The sequence below is a fragment of the Myripristis murdjan genome, chromosome 21 (assembly GCF_902150065.1).
Source record: "Myripristis murdjan chromosome 21, fMyrMur1.1, whole genome shotgun sequence".
Lineage (NCBI taxonomy): Eukaryota > Metazoa > Chordata > Actinopteri > Holocentriformes > Holocentridae > Myripristis > Myripristis murdjan.
Window position 1 is genome coordinate 21,866,846 of NC_044000.1, and position 18,888 is coordinate 21,885,733.

The 18,888-nt window shown below is 41.0% G+C and overlaps 2 protein-coding genes across 2 annotated transcripts; one reads left to right on the forward strand and one right to left on the reverse strand.

Moving 5' to 3' along the window:
* Positions 1-4,976: 4,976 nt before the first annotated feature.
* Positions 4,977-8,305, reverse strand: zic5 (zic family member 5 (odd-paired homolog, Drosophila)). Its single transcript, XM_030080859.1, has 2 exons — positions 7,024-8,305; positions 4,977-5,416 (listed from the first exon to the last, which is right to left on the reverse strand). Exons 1-2 carry the CDS (start codon positions 8,231-8,233, stop codon positions 4,977-4,979), a joined length of 1,650 nt encoding a protein of 549 aa, XP_029936719.1. The 5' UTR covers positions 8,234-8,305.
* A 5,103-nt stretch (positions 8,306-13,408) lies between these two features.
* On the forward strand, positions 13,409-17,472 carry zic2a (zic family member 2 (odd-paired homolog, Drosophila), a). Its single transcript, XM_030081683.1, has 3 exons — positions 13,409-14,818; positions 16,041-16,204; positions 16,507-17,472. Exons 1-3 carry the CDS (start codon positions 13,846-13,848, stop codon positions 16,699-16,701), a joined length of 1,332 nt encoding a protein of 443 aa, XP_029937543.1. The 5' UTR covers positions 13,409-13,845; the 3' UTR covers positions 16,702-17,472.
* Positions 17,473-18,888: the final 1,416 nt, after the last annotated feature.

The following is an 18,888-nucleotide window of genomic DNA, read 5'->3' on the forward strand; positions in this document are numbered from 1 at the left end:
GATGTGCTCACTAGGTAATTGATTTAATGAAGTTCCTATGAAACTATTAAAACCGGGTACAGGTCAGTTGAGTGACCCCCCGGCGTGCCCATTGTCAGATGTTTAACTCCCGCACTCCTTTGGGAAAGACATCGGGGCTAATAGGTGAAACCACAGCTGCTGAAGTTGAGCTGGAGAGGAGCGACATTTCCCCTGCAGACGTCCGACAGTCCAAATGTAAAACGGGACAAAGGCTATTCAGTTTCCCCTCAGCTACCAACATCCATGAATTAGGGCAAAAAGTTCATCCTCAAAAAACACCAAAGTTTAGAGTCGCTGTTAACTTGCTGCTGGATATTTCCCCTGCAGGCTGGCGTGCATATATGTATACTCACTGTTCGCAGAGCAGAATAAAACTGCGTTTGTCCGCTGGCTTCTCTTGAAAAAAACTCTTGCTCCGAGGGCAGTCAGGGACTTGAGAGGCTGTGGCTGTGGAGAAGTAGCTTGTGCAACAGCAACTGGATTGTGTTGTTTTCTGACTTGTTCATGAAACTTAAGATAGTAGCCAGGTAGGGTGCTTGGAAAAAGCTGGCAAAATGCCTAGATAGTGAATATGTGCCCTGTTTTGCACAAGTTAGTCTGCATGGCGCACGGAGAGAGAGAGAGAGAGAGAGAATCTGAGGAACTATATCAGTGTGTGAAAAAGTTAAGGCTTTGCTTTCCCAGTGAAGACTTTGTTTTCTAAACAGGTGTGTACCTCGAGGTGGACAAATAAAAGTGAGGAGTGATTTGATTGGTTTAATAGGCTATAAGTCACTGCACAGTAATTGAATTCAATGCATTGTGAAACTTAAAATCACAAGATCACACAGTTTAACAGTGCGCAGATGGGCCACTAACAAAATACAGAGTAAATATTATCCAATCACCAACTCTAAACTGGCTTCCTACTGTGCATTAAGGTAACACAGATTTTAATATTAAGTCCTTCACGTTGTTTTATACTTTTATTTAATGGGTATAATTAAGAAAAAATATTTCACACGCACCAATTATTTAAATATTTGGTCTAAACAAAATAAATATAACAACTGTCCAAAGATTTAACCATATTCTGCAGTTTTTATTTCCATGGCTGGCTTCACTCCGTTAGACTATTTCTGCTCTCTCAGTTTTTGGTCTTCTCTCTGTGTCTTGTCAGCATTTGGAACGGCAGAAGTGTGGTTTGATTTTTGTGAGTGGGTGAAAACGGTCCAAAGCTGTCACAAGGTGCTGCTGTTCTGCTGTATTTGATTTCTTGGTGACGGGTGGCTTCCCCACACCTGCTTTGCTGTCGACAAAAAATACGACCAAAGTTATTAAGTCAGAGAGCTGGCTTTTTTTTTCCGTCAGTCTTTTTCTGTCTTGTTTTCTTTTTTGTTTTGTTTATTTTAAGAATGACGCTTTTCCCCCAGTCCTTAAGGTGAGCTGAGGGGGGGCATGATCTTGACGTTTTGGGCGCAGGTGCACTGGATCAAATAACCTGGATTTTCTTTTTTTTTTTTTCTTTCTTTCTTTTTTTTTTTTTTTAACAGAAACTCTTTAACGGGAACTTTAGTGACCAAAATGATCACCTCACAAACCATTTTTATGTGCATTGTGCTAACAGTATTCAGGAGATGGATAATGCTTGTAAAGTCTGACAAGACAGCATTTGTTTTGGTTCTACGGTCGTCTGAGAAATTATCATTCAACCCCTTTAAAGGGCGCAATGAGTGAGAAGGAGCGCCGTTTTCACTGCGACTTTTTGCTTTGTCCTCTCCAAAGTGGCGTCTGCATGTCTGACTCTGCCAGTTACTGATTTGCAGGCAGTATGTTAAGGTGGCCCATGTAAGTGATTTCCACGGGCATCCCACTAAAGGAGAACAAATCGCTGACAAAGGAGTGCCTTTCCTATTCAGCAGCGTCGTTAGGACAACCAAAAAGTATTTCTCAGATAATAAGTTCTACTTCAAAGCGTTTCTCATTGAAGGGTGACTGCTTCACTCCTTTTATTAAGTCCCCCTCCTTTTCATGTCGAAGGAACTATCTCTGGTTATTTTTCATCGTGTTTATTTTGTAACATTCATGGAGCACTTGTTTCTAAACAGGACTTACAAGAGCGGGCTACTCTTTAGGCCCTTATCCCCATAAAAGTTCACGCACAAAACGAGAGGGAACTTAAAGCCACTTGTTTTGAATGAAGTATCATCAATGTGTGAATAAATAGTGTTTTTAGAAAAGCTTAAAAGAAAGCTGTAAAAGTGACAAAGGCCCTTTATAAAACAACTAAACAGGCCTACAGTTGCTGCCTCTTGAATGGTCCATATCATTCTGTTGATATTGCCCTTTGCTACATGAAGTTTGCTTGATATTTGAACTTTTTATTTATATAAAAAAAAAAAAATGCCAATAAAGCGCGTGTGTTTCTCAGCCTTAAATGCGAGTGTCCTCCAGGCTGACCTAAGTCAAGTGTGTCTCAGTCGATTCAGCATTGAATTTTGAATTGAATTTGAACATAATTTTCAGCACGTTTTTTATGGGGTTTCAATTTGCATAAACCTCTTGCACACACACACACACACACACACACACACACACACACACACACACACACACACACACACACACACACACACACACACACATCCTATTCTTCCCAGGCAAATGCAACCACGGTGGCTGTGTACTTCTGTGTCATTTACCTGTCAACAATGTATTTGTGGCGACATATCAGACATTTCGGGAGAAGGTGCATCCTGTGCTTTGATTTCAGTTCATTTAGTGGCAGTTAGTGTTTTCCAAGCAGACATATTCAAATGTGAGCGTCTCACTACCCAATTGCCATAGAAATCCTAACGCACCATGAAGACTGTCAAAGCGGCCAGCCTTCCGCTCAGAGGCAGCAGCCTTTGAAGTGGTGCACAACTCGCGTTGGTCAATTTTAATTCTATAGACTGGACAGGCAACTCTTTGAAAGTGAGATTGTGCGTTTTAATGGAGGAAATAAGAGGGGGGACTTGTTTTATACACTCTATACAAGGTCTTGCTTATTGTCAGATATCTTTTATCTTTTATTTTTCCCATGAATGATTCATGCCTCGGCTGCTTTGTGCTGTCGCGCCTTTCAGAGGTAGCGCCATCAGGGGGCTATAAGTTTCCCTATTAGCCCAATGATTGGTTTATACTAGCCTCCTATTTGGCCCGCAAGGCCTATTCCTGAGATAACGCTGGACGTTTTATAGAAATGTCAAGACATGGATTTAAGAGGGCTACTTCTAAGGGCTACTTCTAATATTTCTTATCTCTTCATTTTCCAGTAAGAATGACATTATGAAAGTTTTGTTGACCCCACTCTGCACATTATTATAAGTTAAAAAAAAAAAATAATAATAATAAATAATGGGCAGTTGAAAGTACAGCTTAACAAAAAATTACAAAAAAGTAACAGTCTTAACACTCTCAGCTAGTAGTCTAGCTGAATTTCTCAATCTCTGGTCCATTAAAAAAATAAATAAATAAACAACTCTGATTAAGCAAATCCATTCATAAAACAATATCATTTGACGGAATGACACTTGTTAATTATTTACTTTATATGTCCTGTTGTGTTTATTAATTTTTAGCATGATTTTATATTGTAAATTTGATTTTGAACATCAAGGGTCTGCACAATCATAGCTGATTCATATTTTTTTCTTATTTTTCTTTTTTTTTTTTTTTTTTTTTATCCACCAATGGCACCATGCACCTCAAAAGAGAAAGACAGATCACTACAAAAAGGGCATGCGAGAAAAGGACTTTTCACATTACACAGTCTATTCAAGTAAAAATTATTTTTTTTTTCCTTTTACAGAACACAAAAAACAAACAAACAAACAAAAAAACATCAGTACTACATATCACCAAAACTGATATTATTATTCTTTGGTGTCTCTGTAATTCCAGTACAACATTGATACCAGCAAATAAATTACAATGTACAAAACAACATTTTCGTAATTAAAACTACAACATTCACAAGCATCAATACAATTACATATATACAAATCCTTCAGGGACAAAGCCTGTCAGTGTACACATTTAGGGTCTCAAGGGACTTATTCGTACTCTTTAACGAGCATAACACTGGTGTATTTTTTGCATAAAATATAGTCTTAAATAGTTCTTAAATATTACAAAATTCCATCCAAACAAACGTATGGTATAAATCTCAAAAGTTAAATGAGAACCCTAGACACTCAGATGTTTGCCTTTTCCATATTTTTTTTTTTTCTTTCATAGTTGGTCAAGTTTGTACCACATCTCCGAAAAATCACATCACCAAACCTCATCTACTAGATACTGATCATTAACTATTTGGTGGCACTCGTGGGTTTACAAGCAATACCATTTGTTTTCCTTGCAATGTCTGGCATTTGACAGTGATTGATAATAGGCCAGTTATTAAACTGCAAGGGGATGATGGGAGGTCATATGAACGATGCCAGTTTAAGCACATCTCACCAGTTGAGTCTTAAGTCATGCTGATAGCTATACCCTGCATATTGCTGTTTGAAAATGATTATTATTGATCATCAAAGGATTTGATTCAAATAATGGTTCCCATAACCATTTTTTGGTCCTCTCAAATAAGAAAGCTTCTCTGTATCAAGGAATATACCTCGTTTAATTTACGTGTTTAATTTCTTTATTCTCGCCTCAATGTTTAATTTTGAAAAGTTGTGATGCATTTAAGGACAAGAGCAGGATGCATGTCGAAGGCAGCTCTTCCTCGTGTAATTAGGCCTACATCCACGATAATAACGATAAGAAATTATCATTGGTTTGAACAACCGTGTGGTATTACAGTTATAGTAAAATCACTGTTGTGCTATGCACTGATCAATTTCCCAAGCGCATGGGCCAGTATGGGCTCACACACTGACACAGAACAACTGGATGACAATTTTGAGAGTCTAATGGTTGTAAACATGGCATCAGAGCATTGTCCTTGGGTCTGAATTTCTGAAAGAGTCCTCCTCGTCTGAATCTGACGTTGGCACATCGCTGGAGGGGGTGTGAAGGTGGTTAGGTCCTCCGCTCCCCTGGCACACGTACCACTCATTGAGGTTGGTAACCTGAGGCGAGAGGTTTGCAGAGCGGTTCCTGTGCGGTTCGGAGTTGGGCGAAAGGGAGTCTCCAAGAGGGTTTGTGGAGGAAATGTAGGCGGCGGTGGTGGAAGGGGGCGGTGGAGACTTGCAGTGTACTTTCATGTGCTTTCGCAGTGAGCTTGGATGTGTGTAGGATTTGTCACAGCCGCGGACTTTGCAGTAGTAAGGCTTGTCACTGGTGTGAACGTGAGAGTGCTTCTTCCGGTCGCTGCTGTTGGCGAATTTCCTGTCACAGCCGTCGAACTCGCACTTGAAAGGTTTCTCTCCTTTAACACATGGAAAAGAGATGCATTCAGGGCAACGTCACATAATGCACTTACAAACGTCAGTACTGCAGACTGCGTTAGAATGAAAAAAGTTGATTTCGTCAGGCGTCAACATCATGATCATTGCCATCGTATCTTTACACTATATTATTGTTTGCCTCATACTGGTTCTCAAAAAAAAAAAAAAAAAAAAAAAAAAAAAAAAAAAAAATGTCCATGCAGCAACTTATTTGAACCCCTAACTGCCTCTCAGCATACCATCTTAAATACTTCATGAAGGCCAATTACTGCACAAATGCTCGGTTTAGCAGCCCACCTCTCCACTGGGGCTTCCTTTTCAGCAAAGCTTATTCACTAAACATGTATAAGTGCAACTATTCCACACCCACATGTACAAAGCCTGTTCCTGTGTGAACACGTGTAACATGTCATAAGGCCTCTTGGCAGCATGTGGGGGAAAAGTGCACTCAGAACCACAAGGAGTCGTTTATGTACATATGGGCGACTCAACACCTTATAACTTATCATACACACGCTGTCACACTCACGTGCAAAACATGCAGGCATTTTCCAACCCAGGTTAAAACGTCTAAATTGTGTATTACTTTACTTTTTCAAAATAAACACTCAATAAAGAACAATAGTTGGGGGATATAGTCTACGGTATTACCTGACTGCTGTGATATTTGGTAGCTTACTTTTGTGAAATCTATATCTTTCCCAGGGGATTCCTCATCATTCAGTAAAGTGGAGAGGCCTCTTTTTAGTCGTGGCATTAGGGCCGAAATCAGGCTCTTTCCTGGTCCAGACACATTTACCAACAGCAGGACGAGCACATTTGAGAGCATTATAGAGTGCAGTTTTAGAGTTGAAGGTTAGTCTGTGAGCCACGGTCTTTACATTTAGCGCTACGCGACTCTGACCAATCATTCATCACGTAGTAACTGTACTGCACTGACGCCATTGTTGTGGTTGGACAATATACCCTGATGATTTTTTTTAAAGACAACAGCAAAAACCTATATAACCTTTACGAACGTAACATACCTAATATAACCTTTAAGAGAAAAACAAATGGCTCGAACTATAATACAGTATGCTTCTTATCTATTTGTCTTACTTTAAAGATATTTAATTGAAAACTGAGATTGTATTTGTTATGATAAAAAAAAAATCACAAGCATGAACTGGCCGATAAATAAACAGTTGTTTTGCGTAAACCCCCTACGCCTGAGCATAACTACATTTACGCGTGCTGTAGGGCTGTCTTGCATGTACGTAAGCACGTTTTACAAATCATATGCCATAATCCCCTCACGCCAAGCGCAGACGTCTGCACCGGTAGAAAAGTTTATGTTTCCGAAAGGAAATGAAACACGTTTACTCACAGTAAGAACGCGTCATTCAATTAAACTTACTTGCTCGCTAGTGCGCGCAATTACGCACGGTCACGCACTGTCCATCGTTACGGGACGTCAATAGTAAATCAAGAATGAACGACTCAGGTCGATAAAATGCACCGGAGTCAAATACTAGGTTTCAGATATTGGTCTCTGCGTAAGTTGTGCGATTCATGCAGGTTTTACACAATTAAATCGTCTACTAACCTGTGTGAGTCCTCTTGTGAATCTTTAAATTCTCCGATCGAGCGAACACTTTTCCACAACCTGGGAAAGGGCACGGGAAGGGTTTTTCTCCCGTATGAACTCGGATGTGATTTATCAGTTTGTACTTTGCTTTGAAAGCCTTTCCTTCCCGCGGACATTCCTCCCAATAACAGACGTGGGTGCTCTGCTCCGGTCCCCCGACATGCTCCACGGTGACATGGTTGACCAATTCGTGCATGGTGCTGTAAGTTTTAGAGCAAGGCTTTTTTGAAGTTTGCTCCTGGTCAATCCATTTACAGATTAGTTCTTGCTTTATGGGCTGCCGCATGTATCTTAAAAACGCCCCCGCCGCTCCGTGAGGAGCAGAAGCGATGTTCACATTGAGGTTCATGGAGTTGTAGCTGTGGAGAGAAGAGGGTCCATAATGCTCTGGCCTGTGCCCGAAGTGCTCTGGCCTGCCGTAGATGTCCCCCGGTATACCCAGGCGCATCTGCCCGTTGAGGGCATGGTGGTGGGCACCTGGGGACGCCTGGTCGTGAAGTCCAGTGAAAAGTGGATGGGCCCCACTTTCCGTGTGCCCATAAGCACCTGTTGGGGAGATGAACATGCCATGGTGATGAGGGGAGGAGGCGGAACTATGCTGGTCGCCAAGTGCATGCATAGCAGAGGCTGAGAGTTCTCTCCTGAGGATGAAGTCCCTGCTGCTTGAGTAGCCTGAGTGGGGGTGAGCCACGGGGAAACCAACTGTGGTCTGAGCAGAAGTGAAAGATGCCGCGGTCTGGGCTTCGGGATGGCTCTGAATGTGCTGAGATGGGCTAAGTTTGAGAGCATTTGTCTGTGCCATGTGCTCTGGTCCAAATGGAGTGAGTGCCACTCCGGGGTCGTTGCCCAGCTCCCCAGGGTGGAGGTGGGCATGGTGGGAGAGAGGGTGATGCCCCCCTAGCCCCGGGAAGCCTGTCATATTCTGATGAGGAAGGGGTTGAGTCGCTGCCAAATCCGCTAATCTTATCGCCGGATTCCTCTTGCTTAAAGGGGGTTCCATAACTACACTGTGAAGTCCATCCACACTCACCGCTATTGTTTTTGCCCACACCACGCTATCTAAAACATTAGGAATATATGTATATAAGGGGTCTATAAGTTCTTTTGTCCTGCTTCTAACTCTGCTTGCTCCTTTTCCCACTCTGTCCTCAAGCGATTGGCAGAACATACAACAGTTGGAGGACACAGTGGGGAATACAGTTTAGAAATGGCACTGCGGGTATTGGACGGATTTCGGTGACTGGCAGTTAAGAGAACGAAGCGATTGGCTGTCGTTCAGCGCAGGGGCTCAGCAGGGTTCCGCCCCCTCACTCTCTTTATCGCTGTTGACTCCAAAAAGTTGTACTCACAAAGTTACCAGCAAATCTGTTTGTGCTGCTTACTGTTTACTGGTGCTGGCGCATGTGGATGACCGAAATGTCAGTTTATATGAAACTGTGTGGAGTCGCTCTCTGGTTAGTTTTTTTCCCCCAAATATCTGATCGCTATATAAAATAAATAAATGAAAATAATAAAATTAAAAATAAAACAAAATAAATATCAGTCCACGGTAGGGAATATAGTCAAAATGCAAAAAGGAAAAAAAAATAAAAATGATATTAAGATTTAATTAACATGAAACAAATATTTATATATATATAGAGATATATATTTTTTTTTAAATTTCCATGAAGCCTTTGTGGATACCTGAAGATATGCATGTTCTACAACTCTGTTTACAAGACTTAAAGAAAGTTATAGTAAAATAGTAAAAAGAGCTGAGGGCACATTTGGTGTACTGACATTGAATTATGTAATCGTTTTTCCTCCACCGGAATATTTGTCATTATTTTCAAGACAGTCAGTAGGCTAATAGTTAATATCTGAAGCTGTATGTAAGGGTTTTGCTCATTTTAACCTTTTCTCCGCATTTTTCCTCAACTTGATGTCAGGCATAGCCTATATGTGCCTTGAAGTAAACCATAAGAGTACACTGCATTTATTTTCCAAGAGGGTGTAAACTGGTTTTTGAGTAGTATTTTAACTCATAATCAAATCGCACTATAAGGCTGAAACTAATAAAGCCTCAAGAATTTGCCTTTAACATTTACATTCTCACATATGTTTCATGACGCATCAACAAAAACTCGTTAAAACCATTTAAATCATGATGCCAGTATTAGAAAAAAATGAAAGCAGACTATAGCCTGTGGCAATCCGAAGTATGCAGTAATAAAATCAACTCTGACAAGAGAAGCGCAGTCTAAATGGATCTTAAAAAAAAAAAAAAATCACAGAATGCTTAGGAAGATATGGCATATAGTCTATGTTTCTGAATATGTGATATTAAGTTTCATGTTTGGTTTTGGTTTATTTTTTTTGTTTGTTTGTTTGTTTGTTTTTTTCAAAATCGTCGGGTGGACAACTTATTGACATTTCCACTTTTATGGGAGGTTAAAACTGAAGTGGGAAGAAACTGTATACAAGTTGTTCACTTTATGTGACGGATCACGCCCCTTGAATGGTCCCTGTCCTCAGCAGGATGTGTATCTGTCATCGATTTCATATGTCTTAATTCAAAGACACCTTTGGAATCGATTTGTGATAGCTGGCCTGAAATAGCAAATCACTGCATCCCCTCCATGTGATTTGTTACAGTGAGCAAAGTTTTGGTGACTTGGCAACTTTTAGGGAAAAAAAGGCTTAAAATGTGTAACTTAAAATATCCAGACTTTTGGAAAGTGAGGATATATTTGACAATTGAATTTCATCATATTTCACAAAATATCACTTACAGCATGTTATGGGCCTATACTGCATGGACTGCTCTGCTGAGTTGAAATTGATTTATTAACGTGATAATCAGCAATTGAACAATATGAATAGGGGGTCCACCCCGAAATTTAGATGAAAATGTTAAATTTGAGCTTTCCCTCTTGAAATAATAAATCTGTCAATTTACAATTAGATGTGGCTGGTGGCTCAGTGCATGCACTAGTGTTGAGACACTTATTTCGGGCCTCCTCATCTCTCAGATTAATAGAAACTTTGTCATATATCATTTCACATGCATACTAGAATCACACTCTCAAAACGGTGTAATGTATTTATAATTTAAAATATGAAAGAGGCTGTATACATTTATAATTACGTGTTTTTCCGGACCTGAATACTGGGTCACATGTGTACTGCTGTCTTGGGGATGTTATTAAATAAATAAAGAAAGCACTGCCTCACTGAAATGTCGTCTCTTGTGAGCTTCTGGTAACCCATAAATCACATAATAGCACTGAGTACATTGTTTATGATTTGTTTAGGTGCCACTGCAGCATACATATTAAACTAAACAGCAGATATAATGGAACATAAGCCATGCATACATTGCCTGCATTATAAATCAATATTAGGACTTGGAATAAAAAATCGGATTTCTATCCCGGTCACTGAAGCATGATAATTTGTATGAATATCATGCATCTACAATTTTCACAAATAATTGCAGCTCTCGGTTGAACTGCATTTTTATATCAGGTTTTCCATATTTGGGCTATGATATGGAATTTCAAATGATTTAGAAATAGACTATGCATCACATAAAATGCACATAAACTAATTAATTAAAATTCAGGGCAAAAACTCCAGAGCGAACTTTCATCAAGGAATGGGTTAATTTCCCTTGACTTACAGCTTTCAAATTCCCCAAAGCTGTCGATGCCTCAGACAGAGGAAGGGGGACGTCTTAAACCTTTTTTTTCCTCTCTTTTAAAACAAAGACGCTTTGTCATAAACAGGGTTATTTTACCAAAAGGAGTGAAGAGGGCAACATATGTGGTCTTAACGGGTCATAGGTCAAACATCCATGAAACACAAGGTCACGGAAACCACACAAGTAACCTTCCAACGAGTCAACATATTGATATTGTCAAATAATACAGAGGTGAGATACGCCCTTGGCCTGCAGAACACAGGCGCAGCGCCGGCATGAGATTACTGACTTTATTTCTAAGCCTTGCCGTATATTCGCAGCGTAATGACTAGGCAACTGCATTTTGTCAGCTCTAAAATAGCCATGTGTTAGATCACAACACGGATAATATTTCATGTGATTTATTCCTTTACATCTGCGGGCCATATCTCACGCTGTATCCCTGCTCCTAAAACCTGTTGAAATACTGGTCTTTGGGGGATTTTCAATAGGCTAGACCCTTTTCTTCTAGAAGCAGAAGGGAAACCCACAGCCATGCGCCTCTGGCCGATTGAGTTTTCTTTCTTTTTAATTTTCTTTCTCTTTCTTCCTATCTAGGGAAGGTTTCTGTGGTTTTCAGAGAAATAAAGAACTTCTTATAGAGGTCGGCAGACGTGACTTTGAACTTGGATCAGCTCCTGCGTTTCCTGTGGTGCGGGTTGAAATAGACTTGGAAGAATAGCACACAACGCTCAGGCTGCCCCACTTTGAGCTAAGAGACACACAATTTCAAAAGTTTTTATACGTTCACCTCGCCTTCCGCATTATTTGTCTGTTAGAGCATCGAAGAGCTGAGAGAGACTTGAGAAAGTTTGTTGTGTGTTGGAGCGGGAGGACTTTGTGGGACTTTGATGAGAGTGTAAGTAAACTTCCTTTCACTTTACACGACTATCTCAACGAGCTGCTGCAGGCCTGTGCACCTCAATTTGAACAGATATTCACTGTATGTTCTCTTGATAGAAAGTTGCCAGAAATTGTTTCAAATCCCTGCTTTGAAATATTTACTTCCATGTTTCAGTTTTTTTTTTTTCCTTTTTTTTTTTATGGCTGTGTCTGTAACATATAAGAACTATAAAGGAGACCCCCATGTAGAAAATTAGACGTTAACTGTACCAAATAGTGGTTCTGTGACTTATCTTGTGGGGAATCACTTTTGGTGCTACAACAAGAGGTTACCACAGCATTTCAAAACCAGGCAATTCACTATCGGCTGAAAAACATCCAACTTTTATTCATGCATTTTTATTGTGGACACTCAGCAATGTGAGTGCAGGAAAGGTTCAACCCTAGGTCATTAGTGGTTAACTTGTTTCCAAGGGCAGATGGCTAGACCAGTTCACCACCATAGCATGAAACATAATTGGTGTGGTGGATTTTAGAACCACTGAGGAGGCATTGCAAATTCAAACACAACCAGTCATAGCATACCATTAAAGTACCAAGTGGAGCCTCTGCCAGCTCCAAGTGAGATCACTGGACTACCAGCAAAGGCCCAGTTGTGGTACTGTAACTGCTGAACCACTGAAAAACCACTTCATTGTATATGCAACCACATATGGTTTTTCAGCTGTGAAGAACAGCTAAGTGCTCCAAGGCTTTCATCCAATTCTAGGCTATAGCTGGCAATCCATATATTTCTTAGAGGAAGGACTGATAATTAAAGTCATATTTTAGCATGCCATGTATAGATTTGCTTTAGGAAGATTATTTTATTTCTACTTTTTATTTTATTTTATTTATTTATTTTACTTTTCTGAGGAAAAGGAGGCGTGTTTGTCATAACACTGTGTGTCACCATGTAAAAAGTCCTGTTTTTAATATAATAATCAGTTTAGTGCAGGCTTTTTTGTCATATGTGCATCAATGCGCCTTCATTATTCCCATTTTTTGGTGGTCATTAATTACTTTAATATACTGTAAGATATAAAGTTGATAGTAGCCTTCTAAACATGCGCGGAAATGATTTTAACTGTTCTGCCTGTTGTAAGTATCGTGGCATGCTGAACATCTGGCGTGCATTGGTAGTGTCACTTTAGATGACAGTTTGTTTAATTATGGCGGCAATATTGCATATATTATTGATGATGATTTAGGTCTGCATAAATGTGCATTTTCATCTATAAGCACGAAAATATAAACTACATAGAGCTTTGCGTTATGTTTGTATTATGCAAACAAGCCATGGCCATGTCTCTAACCCACCACACTCTCTATAACTTGTTTTCTCTCTCTCTCTCCTCATTTTTTTCTGTTGTAGACGTGTCTTTCTTTCCAGTCTATTGTTGTCAGGCGCCTTCTAATGTCGTATTTGCATTGTTTACACATACCATAACTCATCAGCTACGGAATGAAAAAAAAACACACACATTGTTTTCTCATTTCTTTCTCTCTGACTTCCTTTCGCCCATATACCCCCCAAAATCATCTCCTAAAAGTAGGCGGTAATTATTAGTGGAAAATGGCGTTGCGCTATTAAGTCGCCAAAGCAGTACCTGCTATTGGAGGGGCACCTGGGATTGATGAGGCGCAGTGGCCAATGAGACTGCGAGGAATGAATGAACGGGCTCCAGTTAAAGGGGGCGGAAGAGGAGGTAGAGCCAGTCCACGGAGAAACAGGGACCCTCCGCGATAAACACAGGCGAGCCAGAGAAATAAACATATATCCAATCGGAACAACAGTTTCTGAGATGCTCCAGCGACCCTCGATCTGTATACGCGAAGGACACCTAGTAAGATAATTATTCGATTCTTCGAATGAATTTAAAAGCGACCAGCTGTCACAGTTTCAAGAGGAAAGGGGGAAACTCTTCACTTCGTTACATTGGGATTTTTGAGTCACAAGTTAACTACAAGTGAATTCAGTCGCTGATAAACCAAGCTGATTTTTTTTTTCCTTTAGAGCGGATCAGCGTTTTGATTCACTACTGATATGATGTTTCCAAGGTTGGAAGTTGAATCGTTGCGTACCAGCATTAACATTTGAATTTTTTCCTTCAGTTTGTCGCCGTAGCCCAAAACCCCGCAGTGAATCGAACAAAAATTCGCTCTCTGAAATAATGTTACTGGATGCTGGTCACCAGTTCCCCGGACTGGGAGTAGGCTCATTTGCCAGGCATCACTCAGCGAGCGAGATGCAGGAGAGAGACTTGAGTTTGGCACAAAATAGCTTTGTAGACTCCGCACACATGGGTGCGTTTAAGCTGAACCATGATCTTTCTCCGGGACAGAGCTCTGCCTTCACCACCCAGGCGCCGGGCTACCCCGCTGCGGCTTTGGGGGCTCACGCCGCCCATGTCACCTCGTATGCAAGCTCTCCTTTCAACTCCACCAGGGACTTTCTCTTTCGTAGTCGTGGCTTCGGAGAATCCTCTCCGGCGAGTAGCCAGCATACTATTTTTGGCCCCACGGCGGGATCCCTCCATCACTCCCACACAGACAGTCAAGGCCACATTCTGTTCCCGGGGATCCACGATCAGCATGGGTCCCACGGATCCCCGAACGTGCTGAACGGCCAAATGAGGCTTGGACTACCGGGAGAAGTTTTCGGACGCTCCGACCAGTACCATCAGGTCTCCAGCCCGAGGACCGACCCGTACTCGGCGGCGCAGCTCCACAACCAATACGGCTCAATGAATATGAACATGGGGATGAACATGGCAGCCCACCACCACCCCGGTGCCTTTTTCCGCTACATGAGGCAGCAGTGTATCAAGCAGGAGCTCATCTGCAAATGGATCGACCCCGAGCAGCTCAGCAACCCCAAGAAGTGTTGCAACAAAACTTTTAGCACCATGCACGAGTTGGTCACGCACGTCTCGGTGGAGCATGTCGGAGGACCGGAGCAGAGTAACCACGTCTGCTTCTGGGAGGACTGCGCCCGGGAGAGCAAACCGTTCAAGGCGAAATACAAACTGGTGAACCACATTCGAGTGCACACCGGGGAGAAACCCTTTCCGTGTCCCTTCCCCGGCTGTGGAAAGGTCTTCGCAAGGTCGGAAAACTTGAAGATACACAAGCGAACACATACAGGTAATTATTACTAACGTTGCTGAGGCTTTTTCCTACAATTAAAAAAGTGCACTGGTTTTTGTGTTATTGTTCTAAATGTTGATGAGAAGCTTCGCCTGTGTATATATTTTTTTCTTTTTCTGGATCACAGTTATACTGAGTCACAAGAAACTAAAATTCACTCCAATTATCTGTGGTTATTTTTAGGCTGCTAAAGTAGATGTTCTCCCATACAGTCAAAGTAGGTTTAGGACTACATCCAGGAACAAAAAACAAAAAAGACATATGGTCAGATTAAGTATTTATTTCTCATTTTTGGAGCTAGGCTGGACACGTTTGACCGATCCTCTAAGTGTGTAATGTTTTGCACACAAGTACAAAATTATGTAACAGGGCCTGACGACGTTTTATGGTTTGTGGTAAACTTAAAAAAAAAAATGGGTCAAAGGCAACACTCTGAGCGCATTGCGTGCACCGTGCAGAGCAGCCCTGGTAGTAGTAAATCTCATCAATTGGTTTAATGTTTACGCGACACTGCGCTTTTACAATTGACGCCTCTCCCCCGTTATACCAGGTCGATTTTTTACCACTTTGTCAACTGAAAATGTATCCCAATTTATTTCTTTAGCTGTTTTTTTTTTTCCTGTTTTATTTTTTTAAATTCTGTTTGGAAGTTGTGTCCCATCGGATAGGTTTAGCTGAGCGCTCAGCACTGCAGATTATGCATGAGGTATGCCTTTTGTTTCCTTATGCGTTCCTTTGATAGGAGCCAAGGTGCTAGACAGGGCCATTACCAGCCTTTCTCATTTGGACTTATTTTCTTGGGGAATTCGTTGTGGTGCGGTGCCATGGAATTGGTCAGGTGTTAATTAGATTTTTATTGTTTCCTAGCAAATGGTGAGCCTTCTGTAGGCCTACTGAGGGCGGCCTTGTCCCTCTCCCTACCCCCAAAACACTGTGCTCATTATTTAGGCAAAATAACACGATAAAACTCCCTATTTTCAGTTGAAGTAAGCCTTTAATATTTACTTTCACAATTAGGCTCATATTATAGCGCTTTTTCTAAGCATTGTTGTTGTGATTCAAAGTAAACACCCATATCACTGTAACTTGAAACATCAACTTTGTGCATTTGAATTTCATTCACCAACTTTACTGACGCTGTACGTTAGGCTGCTCAGGCCGGGGCCTTTCTGAATAACAATGTCTAACGTAGAGTTTATGAATGTTTCTCTTTCTGCAGGAGAGAAACCTTTCCAGTGTGAGTTTGAGGGCTGCGACAGAAGGTTTGCAAATAGCAGCGACCGAAAGAAACACATGCATGTTCACACATCGGACAAGCCTTATCTTTGCAAAATGTGTGACAAGTCCTACACCCATCCCAGCTCTCTGCGCAAACACATGAAGGTAAATATACTCCCTGTGTGTGTGTGTGTGTGTGTGTGTGTGTGTGTGTGTGTGTGAATTAGTGATTGAGTGAATATTTATGAGTGAGCCCCACATTATTATAGGTTACATTCACCCAGTGTTTATATACATTATCAGGACCTGTATGATTGTGATAGTGATTGTATTTGAGGATTTCATGCAACTCTTTGCGCTGTCCATCTTGTTACTCAAATTCTCTGGCTTTTTAAAAATATTGCATGTATTTTCACGTGCATATGTCCCCAGAAATACTTAACCGTTTGTATTTATATTTTTCACAGGTCCATGAATCCTCCCCACCAGCATCTGACTCATCACCAGCGGCGAGCTCTGGTTATGAATCCTCCACACCTCCAGGCCTGGTGTCTCCCACCACCGAGACCCAAAGCAACAACAACCTGTCCCCAGCCTCAGCTGTGCACAACACCACCAGCCACAGTGGCCTATCCTCCAATTTCAGTGAATGGTATGTTTAGGACTAAACTGAAATGAACCAACACACACTCATTTCACAGCACTGGACCATCCAACACAGGAGATTGGGACACATGTGCACACAGGAGGCACACACAAACATTTTTTTGGAAAGCATTTGAATTCACCAGGGAAGATGACAATTACCAACAGAGGAAAATATGTATTATAGTCGAGGTGTATTCCATATTGTAAATAATTACTAAATGCCCTCTTTCCCATTGGTTGTGATAGAGTTTGTCAGTCTTTGGTGTATAGATGTTCCTTCAATGGTAGCTATTTCTCTAACTGGACTTTTAGTGCACATACTACGATAAAATTGTACTATAATGTTGAATATTGTGATCCTAAGGCAAATTGATTGTACTATACTAAACATCTATAAACTGGAAAGAGTGCCAAAGTTAACATTTAACTCAAACAGACCACAATATTTTGCTTGTGAATGTATATTTTAGTTTGCTGGGCTTAACTTGTGATGTTTTGTGCTTTGCAAGTTTGAATTGTGAAATACTATCTGGAAGATTGTGAGGAAAATAAACGTTGTGCCGTTCGATTTTCTGTAACTACACCCTTCCTTTTGTAAATATCAACTGCCATATTTATCCATTTGTAATTAAATTATGGTATTTACTTGCTACAGATGAAACAATATTTATAAAGAATGTTTCTTTACTATAAATATGTACAATTACGAGCTAAACATGGGCAGTTGTTTTGTTATGTGTTTTTGTTCAAAGTTTTAAGAGGTGTTTTCTTCCTTATTGTGATAAGAATTTTACTGCATACAAATATAATAAAAGGTGTTGCAAGTGCTACATATTTTCATTGCTCTTTCATACATTACATTTTGCTGGTTGCGTGTGCAGTTTATTGCTTATGGCTTTTTTAGGCTCATTTGGCATTGATCATACGTTAGACCTAACAAGAAACTGTGGCATTCTGAAGTTTAATAGGTGTCATACATTTTAAATTAACCAGTTCTTGATTTTATTTTATATGTTCTCAATTCCTGTCCTTAAAATCATGGTGTTTTACCTCAAGCTTTGCAAAGCATGCTAACAGGCCCTAAACAATGTGGCTGTTGGTGCTAAAAATTCATTATAAACGCAAACAGAAAAAGGAAAAAAAAAAAAAAAGTTTGGGGAATTTAAGAGTAAGACTGTCACTTGTAGTTGGTTGCAGCTATTACAAAGTAACAAGTCAACTGTTTTATGTACAAGACACAAGAGAGGCTACCTGAGAAGGACTAAAAAATCTGATTGAATTAAAAGCGTCTCAACCAGAATAAAGAACCAAACAAACCAAGCTTTTGGTATATTTCCATCGTAGCACACTCAGTGGTGGTGTTGCTCATGCGTACCCTTCTGCTGATGGGTGAAAGAGCAAACACATTTTATTTGTCATATATCACAGCTCATCTTTGCCTGTTTTCTCAAGTCTTCTCCTCCCATAGTTCGTTTGAAAGCAGACTCCTTCATAGCCCGAAAACACAACCCCCCTCCCCCACCCCGGTCACTTCTCAGCAGTGGAGTTGGTGCAGAAACAGCCGTGAACTTGAACTTGACTCGGCTTGGTCCTGCAAGCGCTCCTTCCTGCTCCATTAAAAGCTATTATGGGAGACGGCCATGCACATATGCTTGTGTTATTAACTTAGACAGTTGTTTTAAGAAACGTTTCAGACTTTTCCCTACAGTTTGACGCCGTTTTGCAGTGTTGGGGGGTAGAAACAACAGAAAGAGAGGGAGAGAGTGACATGGCATTGCTGCAAGCGGCCCTCTGTTGCTCTTTTGTGCAAATAGCGTTGAATGGGGGGAAACAACTTGGGGGTTTAACCAGTTGTTTTGCGAGTTATTGCCTCTGCTTGGCTGTGCGCTGTTGCTTCCACTGTCTGCGGCTGCGGCTGGCCGGTGTGTTGTTGTAAGAGCAGCATTAGTCGTGTAACACTGTTTGTATTGCGCAGTTATAGCGTTGGTAGGCTATGTTTTATCCGTAGACTAATTCTGGGGTGCACTTAAAATGGACTGGGAGTGAGTTCCCGCTGCAGGCAAGCTTTTGGCTGGAGCTGTAGTGACACTTGTCTGCCTACGGAGCTGATAGACTGCAGGGGCAAAGATGGCTCTCATCACTCAACTCGCTGCTCTTATTATTAGCCCAAAGTGGTGATGTAGTAAATAAAAAAGCTGGTA